This window comes from Rutilus rutilus, assembly GCF_951802725.1.
Source record: "Rutilus rutilus genome assembly, chromosome: 10".
Classification (NCBI taxonomy): domain Eukaryota; kingdom Metazoa; phylum Chordata; class Actinopteri; order Cypriniformes; family Leuciscidae; genus Rutilus; species Rutilus rutilus.
In genome coordinates, this window is record NC_140215.1 from 36,481,665 (window position 1) to 36,496,947 (window position 15,283).

At 38.4% G+C, this 15,283-nt stretch overlaps 1 protein-coding gene and 1 long non-coding RNA gene across 2 annotated transcripts; one reads left to right on the plus strand and one right to left on the minus strand.

Annotated features, from left to right (window-relative positions):
- The first annotated feature begins 2,801 nt into the window (after window positions 1–2,801).
- Window positions 2,802–4,079, plus strand: LOC311298030. Its single transcript, XR_014628905.1, has 3 exons — window positions 2,802–2,924; window positions 3,539–3,655; window positions 3,963–4,079. It is a non-coding gene; the product is annotated as an uncharacterized lncRNA (long non-coding RNA).
- A 315-nt stretch (window positions 4,080–4,394) lies between these two features.
- On the minus strand, window positions 4,395–6,216 carry LOC311298028 (uncharacterized protein). The gene is made up of 7 exons (XM_084420581.1): window positions 5,748–6,216; window positions 5,595–5,662; window positions 5,328–5,510; window positions 5,013–5,074; window positions 4,884–4,931; window positions 4,528–4,681; window positions 4,395–4,457 (listed from the first exon to the last, which is right to left on the minus strand). Exons 1-7 carry the CDS (start codon window positions 5,906–5,908, stop codon window positions 4,447–4,449), a joined length of 687 nt encoding a protein of 228 aa, XP_084276707.1. The 5' UTR covers window positions 5,909–6,216; the 3' UTR covers window positions 4,395–4,446.
- Between the last annotated feature and the right edge of the window lie 9,067 nt (window positions 6,217–15,283).

Below are 15,283 nucleotides of genomic sequence, written 5' to 3' on the forward strand. Positions count from 1 at the left end.
TACCTGCATGGATAAAGAGGTTCATAACCAATGCTCGGTCCAGATGTAAAATCCAAAGCAAACTCACAGCAGAAGAACTACATGCAGCTGTAATGTATTGGGTAAAGATAACTCAGGAACAGAGTTTCAGTAAGGAAATAAATTTGCTCAAGTTAGGTCAAATGGTTGACAAAGACTCCAAAATCAAGGATCTGAAGCCGTTCTTAGTGTAGGTGGACGATTACAACAGTCCGAGTTCAGTTTTTTGAGAACGGCACCCATGGGAAAGATCCACTGGTTGACGATCACACGTTGATCTGATTGGTTACAAGGTAGTTTGTGATGTCAGAAACACCAGCGATTTCAAAGCGTGTTTTTGAGACTGTCTTTGGTTCACTGCAGTTTTAAGGAGAAAATACTCAGCAATGGTGTCGACTTATGAATTTGCACACGGTTTGTCTAAAGCATATTAAAAACACCACATAGACATATAAACAACATTAAAAGCTGGATTTTCACCTTTAAAGACATTGGGCCCTATTTTGCAAGCGCAAGTGCACTTGTAACAATCGGCCTAATCGGTTAGATACATGAGCAAAACATGGGGGCAGATTAAACTGTTAGAGTTTTAAAAGATGAGATGACAACAGAAATAAAGTGAATAAATGAAGTGCATTTACAATTTCTAAAAGGAACTTAAACCAACACAATACAACATAGAAGCCTTAGGCTGTTAAAAGCATATTGGTCCCATTCCATTGGTCCCATTCCATAAAACAGTCCTTGAGAGTCTTTGCGTGCTGTAAGTCCCAATGTGTAAGTGTCCACCGGTGTATATACAATCCAACTGTAGTGATAATCCAATGAAAAGTGATGGGGTTTGCTGGAATGGAAAGACCTTAAAAGAAACTCCTCAATTCAGCGTTGGTCGTCTTGACAGAGACCCTGGGTGTTTCTCAATATGCGTTCTTCAGCGATCTTGCGTCCTTGGGTTCTCGTTTTACGTCATCATTAACCGTCGAAGTTCAGACCCAATTCTCAAGAACGCAAGTACAGAGGACGCATGAAAGAACCCGGATGTGTTCTTGATACCGAGGATGCATCGAATGCAGACTTGAGCTAGTACTCGCCTAGTGTCCCAGAAGTCATTGCGGCCGGTTCCGAGTTCGTTCTTCCAAGGAAGCTTGGCAAGACCGGTCTCCACGAGAACACAAGTCCGTTCTCTGCGTTCTTGGAATTGAGAAACAGCCATTGTTTGTTCTTCTTCTTCTTCTTCTCTTATTTAATGGCGGATTGCAGACAACTTTAAGTTGCATACCGCCACCTACTGTACTGGAGTGTGTATCATCATGTCATTTAACAATTATTTAAATTCTACTCCACAACCATGTGTCTTTTAAAAATTAAATAGTGCTTTCCTGGTGATTCTTATCTCCTCTCCCTCTCCTCCTGCCCTGCCTCCTGAACCTTATCTTTAAACACCCGTCTTTCCACCTCATTCAATGTGCAGTACAATATTACATGTTCAACATTTTCTTTAACCCCACAGTTTTCACAGTTCTCACTATGCCTTTTCTCCATTAAAAACAGTGTGCCATTCAGCCCTGTGTGATCCACCCTGAGTCTTGTCATTACAATTTCCTCTCTCCTGGTCCTTTCCATGCAACTCTTTATACTGACAATTTATTTTATTTTATAATATCTCCTTCCTTTCCTTTCTTCCTCCCACCATTTCTGCCATATTTCAAGTCCTTTCTTCTTAACCACCGCTTTTCCTTCGCCTTTTCCTTGTGGAATTGTAACTGTTATTACCTTTAGCAATGCCTCTTTAGCCAGTTTGTCTGCAATCTCGTTCCCCTTTAACCCCCTCATGTACTGGCACCCAACAAAACTGAACATCTATGCAGTGTAATCTTAGCAAACTGTGATAAAGTTGTATTAGTAGGTCTTCTCTGACCGATGTCATTGACTGTATTCTTTTTATGATAGCTAAAGAGTCTGTGCATAGTACCACCCTATCAGGCCTGACCTCTTCAACCCACTGTAATGCAATAATGACTGCCACTATTTCTGCTGTATATACTGTGGCATCGTGAGAGGTAGGGTATCACCAAAGCGTGGGTTGCTTCACAAATCGAGTCCAGGCAGAGATCAAGTCACTGGTTTCTTTTTAATAATCAACTTAAACTCCAAAAATATTTTAACCAAAAAACTCTTCCAGCTTCTCTTTGTGTGCACTATTAAACAAAAACAGCCTGTTCTCAGCTCATTAACAGCTTTTCTCCTTCACTGGCAACAGTTATGTTCCCACAGTTGAGAAACCTGGTAACTGTAGTCCGGGACCAGGTGGCCATCTTGGTTTGTAGTCCCCATTGCTGCAACCACCTAGATGGCACATACCTTGCCTCTATAACAGGGGTGCCCAATCCTGCTCCTGCCGATCGACTGTCCTGCACAGTTCATCTCCAACCCTAATCAAACACACCTGTCTTTAATTTTCAAGTGAACCTGAAGACCTTAATTGATTGCTACAGGTGTGTTTGATTAGGGTTGGAGATGAACTATGCAGGACAGTCGATCAGCAGGAGCAGGATTGGGCACCCCTGCTCTATAACATACCCTCTCATGATGCCACAATACAGATAACCGGTCAGATAGTCTTTTGGAGAGATTTATTTTAAATTCTGGGATATGAACTCCAACACATTCCTGTTTGTTCTTGGATCCGTCTGTGTAAATCTTTAAATAATTACCGGTATAATAACTGTTTCTCATGTAAATGCCTGGTTTAACTCCCACTTCCTCCATTCTCTTTTCTTTTCCAGGGGCCCGTTCTTCGTACGTCGCTAACTCAGTTAGCTGGATTTGATTGTTGGCGATTTGGCATGATCTTGGATTGTTTGGTTCCTTCAACGCTCATCCTGGACTTGCTGTCATAGCAACAGGTGCGCAAGCTTAAACCTGCTCGGGAGCAGGCTTATTTCATGTTAACAGGATTAGATCCTGGCTTTATAAGCGGAGGTGATACGGGAAGTCTTTCGCAGCCATGTCTTGTCCGTTTTTACGACAAGAACCTGTTGCTGAAGGTGCCAGAATAATTCATGAGCTTTTCTAATTAATCGCGTTTTGAGAGATAGAGAGGATCCTTTAGCGCAGCGCGATAATCTACTTATTGAGAGATGCCGTTTTTCTCGTGAGGGTGTCATATACATTATTAATTTGTTGGAACCACACGTTAAATGTTCGACTCGTCGGAGTCGGGCTTTAACAACGGCACAAACTGTTTGTATTGTATTGAGATTCTTTGCGAGTGGCACTTTCCTTTACACTATTGGAGATGTGGAAAACTTGGGGAAAAGTGCTGTCTGTCGTGCCATTCGCAAAGTTTATCTGGCACTCAAGCAGTTTTTAGGGGGGCTTGTGGTATTTCCAAGCCACTTAAGACCACAGGTTGTAAAGCAGAATTGTTTTTGCCATTGCAGGTACATTATAATTGTTAATGAAGATCTTGCAACCATGATCATGCCAAAAAGTAGGACTTACAGTATTTGCTCCCCAGGCTTCCAATAACGTGATTGGTGCCATAGACTGCACACACGTCCCCATCAAGGCCCCACCAGGCCCCAATGAAGGGGATTTTGTGAACCGAAAGGGATTTCACAGTGTAAATGTGCAGGTAAATTACTATTACGATTCTTAATATTCCAGATTAGTAATATATCAAATAATACAAAAAGTAATGTAATCAAAAAGTATGCAGTTGACTGATTAAAAATATCTTTAGATATGATTAGATGAAAATTAGATGGTGTGTGACTCCATGTCTTACAAATGTGGAAGCAAAATGGCAAATCTGTGCATGACTCCAGGATTTTCAGAGTCACATTTAAGCACATTATTTGAACGTGGTAACAATTTTTTTATATCTAGCTCACTGTATTACATACATTTATTCTGAGCCTAACAAAACTGCATTTTTCCAGGTGCTTATGACGGGATCCTGCTTGATGACAGGGGCTATGCCTGCAGGCAGTATTTCATAACGCCATTCCCTGACCTAAACCCCGGACCACAAACCCGTTTCAATGCAGCTCTAGCCAGGACAAGGGCATGCATTGAAATGACCTTTGGGCAACTAAAGGAAAGATTTCAGTGTCTGAGGGTTGCACCTGACAGGGCCTGTGACATTATTGTTGCATGTGCCATACTCCACAATATTGCACCATCAGAAAGGAGAGGACCCCTGTGGTGGGGGTGCAGCCTGATGATGACCTCCAGCCAGTGCACTTGGACCAACCTAGTAGCAGAGCTGCACGGGACAGAATTGTGGAACACCATTTTTTTTTTTTTTTTTTTTTTTTTTTTTTTACAAACAAATCCTTCATTAAATGAATAGAAGACAAGACAACATGCTTAGTTCCTTGAGTTTTATTTCAATTATTCTTTGTCAAGAAAAGCCAGTGATTGTCATCTTTTGCCTGCAATAAGATATATTGTTATCCAGGGTCAGCAATAGTACTCTGTGTGAAATAGTGTATTAGCACTTACTCTGAAGTTCCTTTTGAAGCAACTCAATCTCTAGTGCCAGTTTTTTCTTCTTTAAGGTGTCAAGTTCTATTTCTCCCCTTAATTTTAGTTTTTTCAGGTCAAAATACTCAATTTTCTGTTGTAGACTCCGTTTATATAGGGTACGGATGTCACCCTGTGCCATGTTTGGGGAAAAAAAAAGAACTGTCAACACAAGCCTCATGCAACAAAAAGTAAAAGTAGGCTACTACACTGCCCACCTCTGTATCACTTTGTGCAGTAGGCCTTTCTGTAGGCCTTTCCTCATGCAACTCATATTGCAGTCAGAAATAATATGTACACAACTATAAATTAAGTAAAGTTATTTATGCACTTACAAGTACTTCCTCCAAAGGACAGTCATCTGAGAGGGTTTCTTCACTGTCCTGTGCAATGGAAACAAATGGGCATTACAAAGTGTTGCACTTTCTTCCCTTATGATGTAAAGTTAGAAAAAGTCCACTTACTGCACATATTTCAGCCACCACTTTCTTGGGAACAGGTAAAGGTGTTGGTGTATTGTGTAAAACTGCACAAAAGAGGAAACACAATGGCATTACAATGAACTACACTATATGAACAAATGTGATCAATAACTCATGGCAAAATATTCTTACATTAAGTTCAGCAGTTTTCACCTTCACAAGTCAAAGCAATTGATCACTACTCAATATTTAACAGTTGAAATTACTGTACCAGCCATTGGATTATATAGGCCTACTTAATTTAATGCAGCAAAAAAATATTTTACAGTGTAGCAAGATAATTTAAAGCTCATTTACCAGTAATGAAGGTGTTGCTGCTACTGGTCTCTGGCTGTGGGTCTGAGGAAGAGCTGCCCCCAGGGATGCCCTCCACAATTGGTCCATTCACATTTAACCCCAGGGCCAGCTCTTCTGCTGGGGTATAATGTGGGGGAGCAGGACCCCCACCAGTTTTGTTCAGCTCAGCCTTTTTCTTGGTTGCTGTTATAAACAGACAAACACATCATTTAACTGTGTTTTTCTTTTGTAAAAGAGACAAAGAACAGTAGAAGTAGAAAAGATTACCATTTTGTAGAATATTCTTGTACTTCACTTTTACTTGTTCCCATGTTCTAGTGGGTCCTGAGGTGGCTCTGACATTAAGCAATTATGAAATTATTAAAATACAAGAATATATACTGTAATAAGTGATAGAACCATAACATGGTGAGCACTTACACATTTAATTTGTCTGCTACTTTTTGCCAGCCCTCTCTCCTGGCTTTTGCACACTTTGAGGTGTTCCCTGGCGTTTTAATTAAGGTTTCATATTCTGCATAACCTTCAAGCAATAACTCTTGCTCTGCTGCGGAGAAAAACTGAGCGCGCTCTTTGGCCATGCTGAGCAGCCAATAGCAGCGTTGCTGATCGATCTACTATCGATACATATCCCCTTTTAAACCAGCTCATGAACGCGCAATTATCTCAGATAACTCAATCCAGCTATACTAATCATAACTGGCAGGTGTGTTCGAAGAACCTAATTAGCCAGATCATGATTAGCACGATGATATCATCTTGGATGTCTCATTTGATCTCGGATGTTATAAGCAACATACGAAGAACGGGCCCCTGGATATTAATATCAGCCTTTACAGACCCTGTTTGTTTGCCGTGCTGCTTCCTTTATGCTGGCTATTTCCTGTTTCCTGTCATGTGATCAGTCACATGACAGGCAGACCCAGTATGGATTAAAGACATACACACATTAAAACAGATAAGAGGAATAAAATGGACTATAATGACTACAACATGTAAACCTATTAAAACTCATAAAATCATCATAATATATAGAGTGGTTAAAACATGTGTCATGGCGTGTCCAAATCCACTTTGTTTAACGGCGGAAAAAATGGTCAGCGCTCCCGGCGCATGGTCTTAAAGGGTTGTCCCTTTCCTCTTAATGAGTAATGGGTGTGTTTTGGGCTTTACGTGAAATAAACCAATCAGATTCTCATCTCCCATTCCCTTTAAAAGACAGTTGTGCTCGCGCCATGGCGGATTGCTATTTACATGGAGGAATTTGCAAGCGGAAAAACTGAACGCTTCTCTAGCGAGGTAACAGATCTGCTCATGCGTCAAAGCAGTGTATGTGTGTGTGTGTGTGTGTGTTTGTGTGTGTGTGTGTGAGGTTAAAGTGCGCAAGCAGACCATCTACAGGACAAGCCGGATTCCACCATATCTTTATGAACACAATAATAATCTTTTACACTGTAATCCTTTTATTTGTAATATTTGGCATGTTTGTGTGCTGCTGCGCGTCCCTGTGTGTGTAATAAGCAGAGTGTGTGTGTAATAAGCAGAGTTGGGGACCCGCCTATAGGCGCACATTACTAATGCACTCTTTAAATAAAACAAATACTGCGCCATTGACTTTAGACCAGGTTTCAGTTGGCTCAGTCTATTTCAGTGAAACTGATGATGTTTTCTTCAGTTGCAGCACGTTGAGCTCTCTCGGCCACCGTACATGAGCGCGCAAATGGGCGCAAATGCATTTGCTCTTTAAACAACATGGCGCAGGGCGTGAAAATGATAACGGTGCCAGGTTGAAACTAGCATAAAACACTTGTGTGTTGCATTGCACCGGTGGATGATGGGGCCCATTATCTTTGACACACGTTGTTCTAAACTTTAGTAGCCGAAAGGCTGATTTATACTCCTGCGTCGGGCCTACGCCAGAGCCTCTGCGCTGTAGGCTACGCGTTGGTTTTCATTTATACTTCTGCGTCGCTGGAGAGGGAGCGGGGTTCAAGCAGACCAATCACAGCGCTTGCGTCCGCGCTGAGGTGCATGTCAGGGTACGCGTGTAACACACAGCCTACAACGTGAGTTCGACACAGAAGTATAAATTGGCCTCAAGTGTCACAGTTGAGTGATAATTTCCAGAAGGACTCTTCCTCTCATCTGGGACGCTGTTGAACTCTCCGGGAGACTTCCTTTGTTTTCGTTTCCTTTGTTGCCTATAAAAATAATAAACAACCCCTGCAAACAGAATTAGATAAAACATATATCTTTTTACTTCAGTGCTGTGTTTTTGTCAGGACTTCACTGAAACAACATGAACTACATCCACACAGATCACTGATACAAACCTCCTCACATGATTCACAGTCATAGTTTAACATTATAGACTAATTGTGCTATTAATCCTAAAGAGAATTACACATACTGAGTGTGCATATGTGTGTTAGTCAGTGGATACATATAATGCGTTGTTGACAACCTTAGACAATTTGTCTTACATGTCTCGTACAGCAATCATGAGAAGAGCAGAATAAAATGAATAAGAATAAAGTTCAAACTTACAATCCTCTTTCTAAAAAATATAAGTCTTATTTCCAATTCATTACTAGGCCTATATAATACAAGAAGAGGGATTATAAATCCACCCCTTCCAAACTAAAAATAAAATATATTGATTTTATACATAAATTCAATAAAGAATGAGTTTTTCTTATGTAGTAAATGCATCTTGATTTAAGAATGTTTTGATATTTTGACTGGAAACAACAAGACAAAAAGGCTAAGAAAAGTAAGAAAGGCATCTTTGCAGTGCTGTTCATTCATTCACTGCACATTTTTCTATTTAACATCGGAGATGCAGAGCACACCAGTAAGGCCACTGTATCAGAGCGGGAAGGAAAGTGTGCCTCGCTCTCACGCTCCTTCTGAGAGGTTTTGTGTTGTTTCCTGGACACAAACCCGTGAGAACCATCAAAGAAGAGATTCACAGGATTGCAGGTCAGTGGTGGAGAAAATGACGTTCACTTGATAACATCTTGCTAAAAGTAACTGAATAATTGGAATTTTCTGAAGGATTTCCAGTGTGACACGCATATTCCCATCATTGCACCTTCCGAAAATGAAGCAGATTACTGTATGGAATGGGAGGATGCCAGATGGAAGGGTAGATATATGCCGTAACCACCACAGCTGTTAAATAAACACTAATTATTCACAATTTATTTGGTCATTTTTATTTCCTATAAATATAAAAGCAATAGTAATTATTTTTCCTGTTGGATTTTAATATTCTTCCAGTATTGTGTATCTCCGCTCCATCTATCAGTGGTGGTGCCGGTGTGGTGAAGTATCCGCTCACTCTATAGTGATGGGTCCGGGCTGAGGACCCAATTAGTATGCCACTAGTATGCCTGATCTAAATCTGTTCTCGCGATAACTTGTAGCTAACGTGAGCTGTTTTAGTGTTATTATGCGGTAGCTTTATGTAGAATGCTAAATCCCGCTGCTATATGCAAGGTAAGATTAAATTAAATTGTATATTGTATATGTAAATTGTGTATATTCTATAGCTAATATTTAAAATCTCAAGTTGCGTCAATAGCAAGAGAAAGATAAAAATAGAAATTTAAAAATACTACTGTTAATGTGTCACGAAATGTAGTTTTAAAAGGTTTTCAGTCGATAATGTAGTTGTTTCAATCTCAAATATGTTGTTTGTTTATACAGATAGCGCCTATTTAAAAATTTGATCTGACGTTTTCGGAGATGTGAGATCCAAGGGATCACCGGGCGCTCAGCGCTCATGTATCCCGTCTGGAACAGCCTTACCTCGGCTAGTTCTGCTGACGTCTGCCGCTGGCTTATGTCCGCTGTCTAAGCGGTGGTTAAACATGAGATATAAGTCGTCTTGTGTAGGCTATATCTAACGGACGATCTTTGATATCAGTAATCAGTAACTGTGTTTTTTTTTTCATGTATAGGATAGGAAGTATTTCAGGTGTCTAGAAAGAAAGAAATCAAGCATCACTGACAAAGGCTCAAAAGAGACCATGACTTTCTAAAAGATCTTTTAAAAACAGATTGTTTGTGTTTTTGTTTTACTTTTAGGACTGGAGAACATCTGTCAATGGGATGTTACGACTTCTTTTCTGTTTGTTAAATGCTTAGTTAGGTTTGGGATCTCTGCAAAGGAGTACCTTCTCACAACATAGCGACACTTTATAGTTAACTTAATGAATTACTAACGTAATGATAGCAGTAGCACCAAAACGTACTTTGCAAGATTAAGCGCTGTTTTATATGGATTAACCCTTTCATGCATAGTGGTCACTACAGTGGACAGCTATTAAAAAAAACATTTGCCTAAATTTGCACGGGTTTTGATGGCATAGTTGCACATCATCCTCTTCAGTGGACCCACCCTGGTGCATCATCCTATACATTGCAACCAAGTGGCAAGCCGTTGTGTTTTGATTTTTTTCCCCTCCAAACCAAGATGGTCAATGGTCAGTCAGAAATGCCAAGTGGCTCCGGAATATCCAACCATTCCTTCTATCCTAGGAGACTCTTGTAGGTAAAAAAAATATTGCAGCATCAAGCAATATCTAATGAGTCCTATCACAGTTAAATTTTCCAAGTTTTGATTTTAGATTGGGAGAAAAATCTGATTAATTATCTGTCCACTATAGTGGACCTCATGCATCAATGGTTATATTTCAGCTACAGTTCATACTTATATTGTGAATATTGTTTTTGAAAATACTTAATCTGCATTGACATTTATGTAAATAAATGTATTTGTATTATTAGAATGTAACGTGCTTACATGTATGTGACTTGTATTGCATTAATTTACTCGTAACATCAAAAAGTGATCTGATTATGTAATGCATGTTACTTGTAATGTATTACTTTACTTGTAAATGAGTAATAAATGAGAAGAGTTGTAAATGAGAGATAACTTCTTAATGAGTTTGTCTTATATAAAAGCAATAAATATTGTTTGCATTAAAGAAGAATATGATTTAAATGTGTATGGCAAATTTAAAATATTACATATACAACCTTTTTCAGTGAATATTCATGATGACCATGATTCTTACTGCCTGAAGACAGACATGGCAGGAGGGGATGCATCACGCACAGGTATGCTTTATTTTATTTGCTTTTAAAAAAGTACAATAAGTAACTTTAACAAAGATTTGTGACTGATCCAAATGTGTTTACAGAAATTGAAAAAAACCCTCAGTTTTCAGTGGATCGCTTTCACATCTTGGAGCTAGAAGAGGTAAGATGTCAAGTAAATGGAAGTCTGTTATATATTATATAATATTATATATGTAAGACAATTACAAAGCATTTTTTTTTCTAGGAAATGTATATGAGAATTTTGAGTGAGGAAACCGACAGAAAGCGGCCACTCGTTCAGTTTCCGAGATGCCAGGCCACAGTTGAAGATTTCGAGACACTGTGTCCACAGAAGAAAAGTTTCCCATGGCTGAATGACCACGTTAGAATTTTAATTTGATAACATTTTTGAGACATATTTGTAATAGCTCTAATTAGTCCCGGTTTCCAGAAAACGTCCAAACAAAAAGCTGCAAAAGGGCCAAATTTCATCCCAAAATTTCACTGTATGCGAGTCTCTATTTGCCCCAATGGAATAAATGCTTTGTGGGATCTCCATGCCTCAGCTCTGGAAGGCTCTAGAGCCTCCAATCATGCATTCATGTCTATGTCTCAGCACCCTCTAACAGAATCCAAGATTTCAAGAATATCCAAGAAACTTTATTTTTCGACCCAAAATATCTATAAGGGGTACGTACGTGTTTAATGTGTGAATTGATTCCTGAGGTAAGCATTGATGAGAAACTGATGGCTGATTTTTATATGTTTTGGTGAACTAACTCATTAAGTAATTATTATTTTTTTTATCTTTTGTTGTACAGATCAGCCTTATAATACTGAGACGAACGGAAGGTTTCAGTCACTTTTGGGCTGATATATCTTATCTTGTGGAGTGTGTCATTAAAATAGCCTTTTAATGTCACAACATCCCAGGTTCAACGAGCTAACTACGTTCTGCTGCGTTGCACCTTTGGGCTTGCATATCAAAGTAAAAACAGTGAGTGATGTTCCATAGCACTAAAGACTGTGCAAATATACAGTTGCACATGACGTGTTGCAGCATGTTTGTGTGTTTTTACAGAGTTCCCTCAAGCAAGTCCATGACACCTAGTCCAGCCTCCTCGCCTACCAGGTCACGACCCCACCATCTAAAGGGGAAATTGACTGACTGCATCATCTAGGCCTTAGGATGGTTCCACAAAGAATTGACTGCATACAACATGAATTTACTTCAAACTAAAGATTTGACTTTTCATACAGCAAAAGACACTGCATCTATTTGTGCCTCATTAGCTCTCAAAAAACTTTAACCTTACAGTTCATTAAATATTTTAACACAGCTAACTCAACATTAATTGTTTTTAAATGTATAGCCGCTGAACTATCACAAAAGTATTTAGAAAAGTAAAGACATAGCATGTCTGTTTAAAGCTGCTTTGTATTGTTGTGTATTTTAAAAAGCTCTATAAATGTCCTAAAAGATGTGCATTTTGCTTGTAGTTTTGTGGTAATAAAAATGTAATATATTACATCTCATAATTCAGTTGAATTCATTATGTATTGTATTGTGTAATTAAATTAAATTTTTATACAAGTTTTGGTTCACTAATTTAATTACATTAAATGTTATTGTGTTGTATGATGTTCTGTATTAAGAATTAATTATGCCATAAATCAAATGCATTAGTACACAAATGACATGCTTGTAATAAAAAAAAGCATATTATGCCCTATTGCCCATATTATGCCCTATACATACTTAAAAATGGTATTTCTTTGAAATAAAAGATTATTATATGAATTAAGTAGTTTGATTACATAAAGATTTGTGATTCTATAATTTTATTATACTGTTCTTTAGTCAAGGCTTGACAACCAATTAATATATATACCCACAACACATAGCTAGCATTCTGTAACTTATTTAAATGTCTAAACTGTTAATAAGAAAAATAGTAATATACACAAATAAACATTATGTTATGGCTTTTTTAACAAATAAAAGTGTACCTGTAACATATTGCGCTGATTATTGCGATAAAAAATAATGACATAATTATAATTGCACTACGAATTGCTGTGAATACGGTAAGGCAGTATCAGTGCAGTATAAGCTCAGGTAAAGCTCATAGCACGATCATCGGATAACGTTAGCTGTATGCTATGCTACTATCTAAGCTAACTAAAAAACACACTAACAACGAGAAATGTTTAATTTCACAATCTATAGCTTCGGTTAAATACTAGTATATGAAACGTTTAATTTAAAATACATTAAATACATTAATGACTCAAAGTGATTTTGCATGATTTGTAACCAGGCACTAAAGCGATTACCCATAAAACGTGCTTTGAACCAATCGGATTGCTTGGGTCCTCAGCCCGGACCCATCACTATAGAGTGACCGGATACTTCACCACACCGGTCCTCTGCCTTCTTGCTGTTGGCGGAGGAGAACTCGCATGTTAAAGGCACAATATGTAACTTTTTTGCTTTAAAAATAGCAAAAATCACTATATCTATGTTATATATTTTTTTTAGTTGTGTACTTATATTATCCCGACTGTTTCCAACAACTTTCAAACCAGGAGAAATTTGTAATTTAATTCGAAGACACGTCCCGTTTCTTTATTTCCGTTTTGTCGCCGTCAATGGCGTCATATCCGCGTTGTCCCTGGTTTCCGCTCGTACTGCCATAGCAACCAGAGCCCTCTGATAGTAACCAAGGCGACTGACGTGGACAACTGTGTAGTTCGCAATGTCTATTTGCACGCTGTTGTTGTTTCGTTCAAACATTATGGACCATGGCAAGCAGACTTTGGATAAAAAAGGAGAACTAAAACGAGAATCAATATCAGCGTGGTGTTTTCGAGATGCCTAGAGCTCCCATAGACAGTATATAAACGAGAGCTCCACATCCGAGACTTCGACCGCTCCTACATGTACTTTATTAAACAGGTGAACACATTTACATAAAACTAATCAATGTTATATAGTTCAACAATGATAAAATGTTAGAATATGATCTGTATGTTATTCTAATGTTGATCTAGCTTACTGCTAGTCTCATACAGACAAACTAACACATACATTTCAACACATTCAAATGCAGTTTAGTGTGATAGTGTAATGTTAGACCAAGTGAAACAGCGCTGCGTTACCTCACAAGTTTAATTTGTCTAATAAACTGACCTGTGAGTAGTAATTCTGCGTGTAGTTCGGTAGAATGAAATGTCCATATTTCTTTTATATCCGCGGGACTCGCGTCGCGTGTGGAGCTAAAAGCTGTCTCTTAGCAATCCCGAACTGCTTCATATCAGTCATGATAAAAGCATTGATGTATTCACTCATCCATAAACATTAAAGATCGGTCGGCTTGACGTTGACGACAAGATCCATAATTCTTAGCAAATGTTGCGTCATCAAACTACGCCTTTGTTATTGTAAATAGGTTAGCCTAGCGGCGAAAAATTCCATACTGTACGTTTAAGTAGAGTTTTAGAGAAAGGGGTTTGAATGATTAATAATCAGTATCTAACCTGACAAAAATATAATTCATTGTTATCCACATTATATTTCATATGTGAAAGCATTGTGAGCCTTTATAAAGATACTCTTGGTCATTAACGTTGAAATGGATCATTATATTCGAACTGCACAAAGGAGACATGAGGAGAGTCTCCGCATGAAAGGCCACGACTGACAGATCAACGTGCTGCTTTATTTCTCTCCGAATCTGTAGGAAATTCAATTAAATAGAATGTGGAGGATTTTAACTGTGACAAGATGATTGACAGGACAGTTTAAATGGTGACAGGACCCGTAAGCTGTCCGTTAAAGACGCAATTATGACGAATTCTGCTACACACTCAAAAGTATGTACTTTTAGGGCATAGTAGGCAAATTGGGACACAGCATCAGTCACTTCTACTTTGTCCCTGAATGAATCAGCCGTTTTTGAACTAATCGTTTGACTGAATGATTCAATGACTAACTTAAGACAATGATTTTCCGCCGCCTACTGGCCATTATTATCATTTCATTTCAGCTGAGGGACTGAAGGATGAAGACTGAACTCTGTTTTTGTTTTCGGTTGTGATTGCAACAATAGTTCTGCGTAAAGAGATAGAATGCATTGATAAATATATTAAGAGCAAAATATGAGATATCATTGTAAATAGAGATAAAGTAATTGCATTCGCATTACATACAATGTTTTTGTCTTTTGTTCTCATCCGACTTTCTTTGAAACGGGCCTCCGAATTGCAAAGACTACATTACGGTTTATTAACGTTTTAAACCTGTAATAAAATAATTTTATGATGAATTTTAATGTTTTACAATTTAATGACTGGGTCTGGGATGAGGGTAAAGCAATATAATCTTTATATAAATGCAGTATTCGGGGTAACTCATTACAAGTAACTTGAGTTACGTAATCAGATTACTTTTTCAAGTAACTATAAAGTAACGCATTACTTTTAAAATGTACAAACAAAATATCTTTTACTTTTTCAAATAAGTAACGCAAGTTACTTTGTTTTCCCATTTTCCCACTTTTTTTTCCCAGCTCTCCTGTCCTCTCCTGTGTGTGTGTGTGTGTGTGTGTGTGTGTGTGTGTGTGTGTGTGTGTGTGTGTGTGTGTGTGTGAACATGATGGTTATTGTAGCGTGTGTGTGTGTGTGTGTGTGTGTGTGTGTGTGTGTGTGTGTGTGTGTGTGTGTGTGTGTGTGTGTGTGTGTGTGTGTGTGTGTGTGTGTGTGTGAACATGATAGTTATTGTAGTTCTAGACTAAATGTGAGTGTGCACAGTTACTCATCTGACTTGCACAAAAAGTTTCAAT

Bases quoted from the DNA above. Each gene is read 5' to 3' on its own strand.
- LOC311298028 (XM_084420581.1), bottom strand. From the start codon at position 5,908: ATGGCCAAAGAGCGCGCTCAGTTTTTCTCCGCAGCAGAGCAAGAGTTA. The intron at 4,932-5,012 runs GTAAGTGGACTT...TCCATTGCACAG, and splicing joins TGGTGGCTGAAATATGTGCA to GACAGTGAAGAAACCCTCTC. The intron at 4,682-4,883 runs GTAAGTGCATAA...AACATGGCACAG, and splicing joins GTCCTTTGGAGGAAGTACTT to GGTGACATCCGTACCCTATA.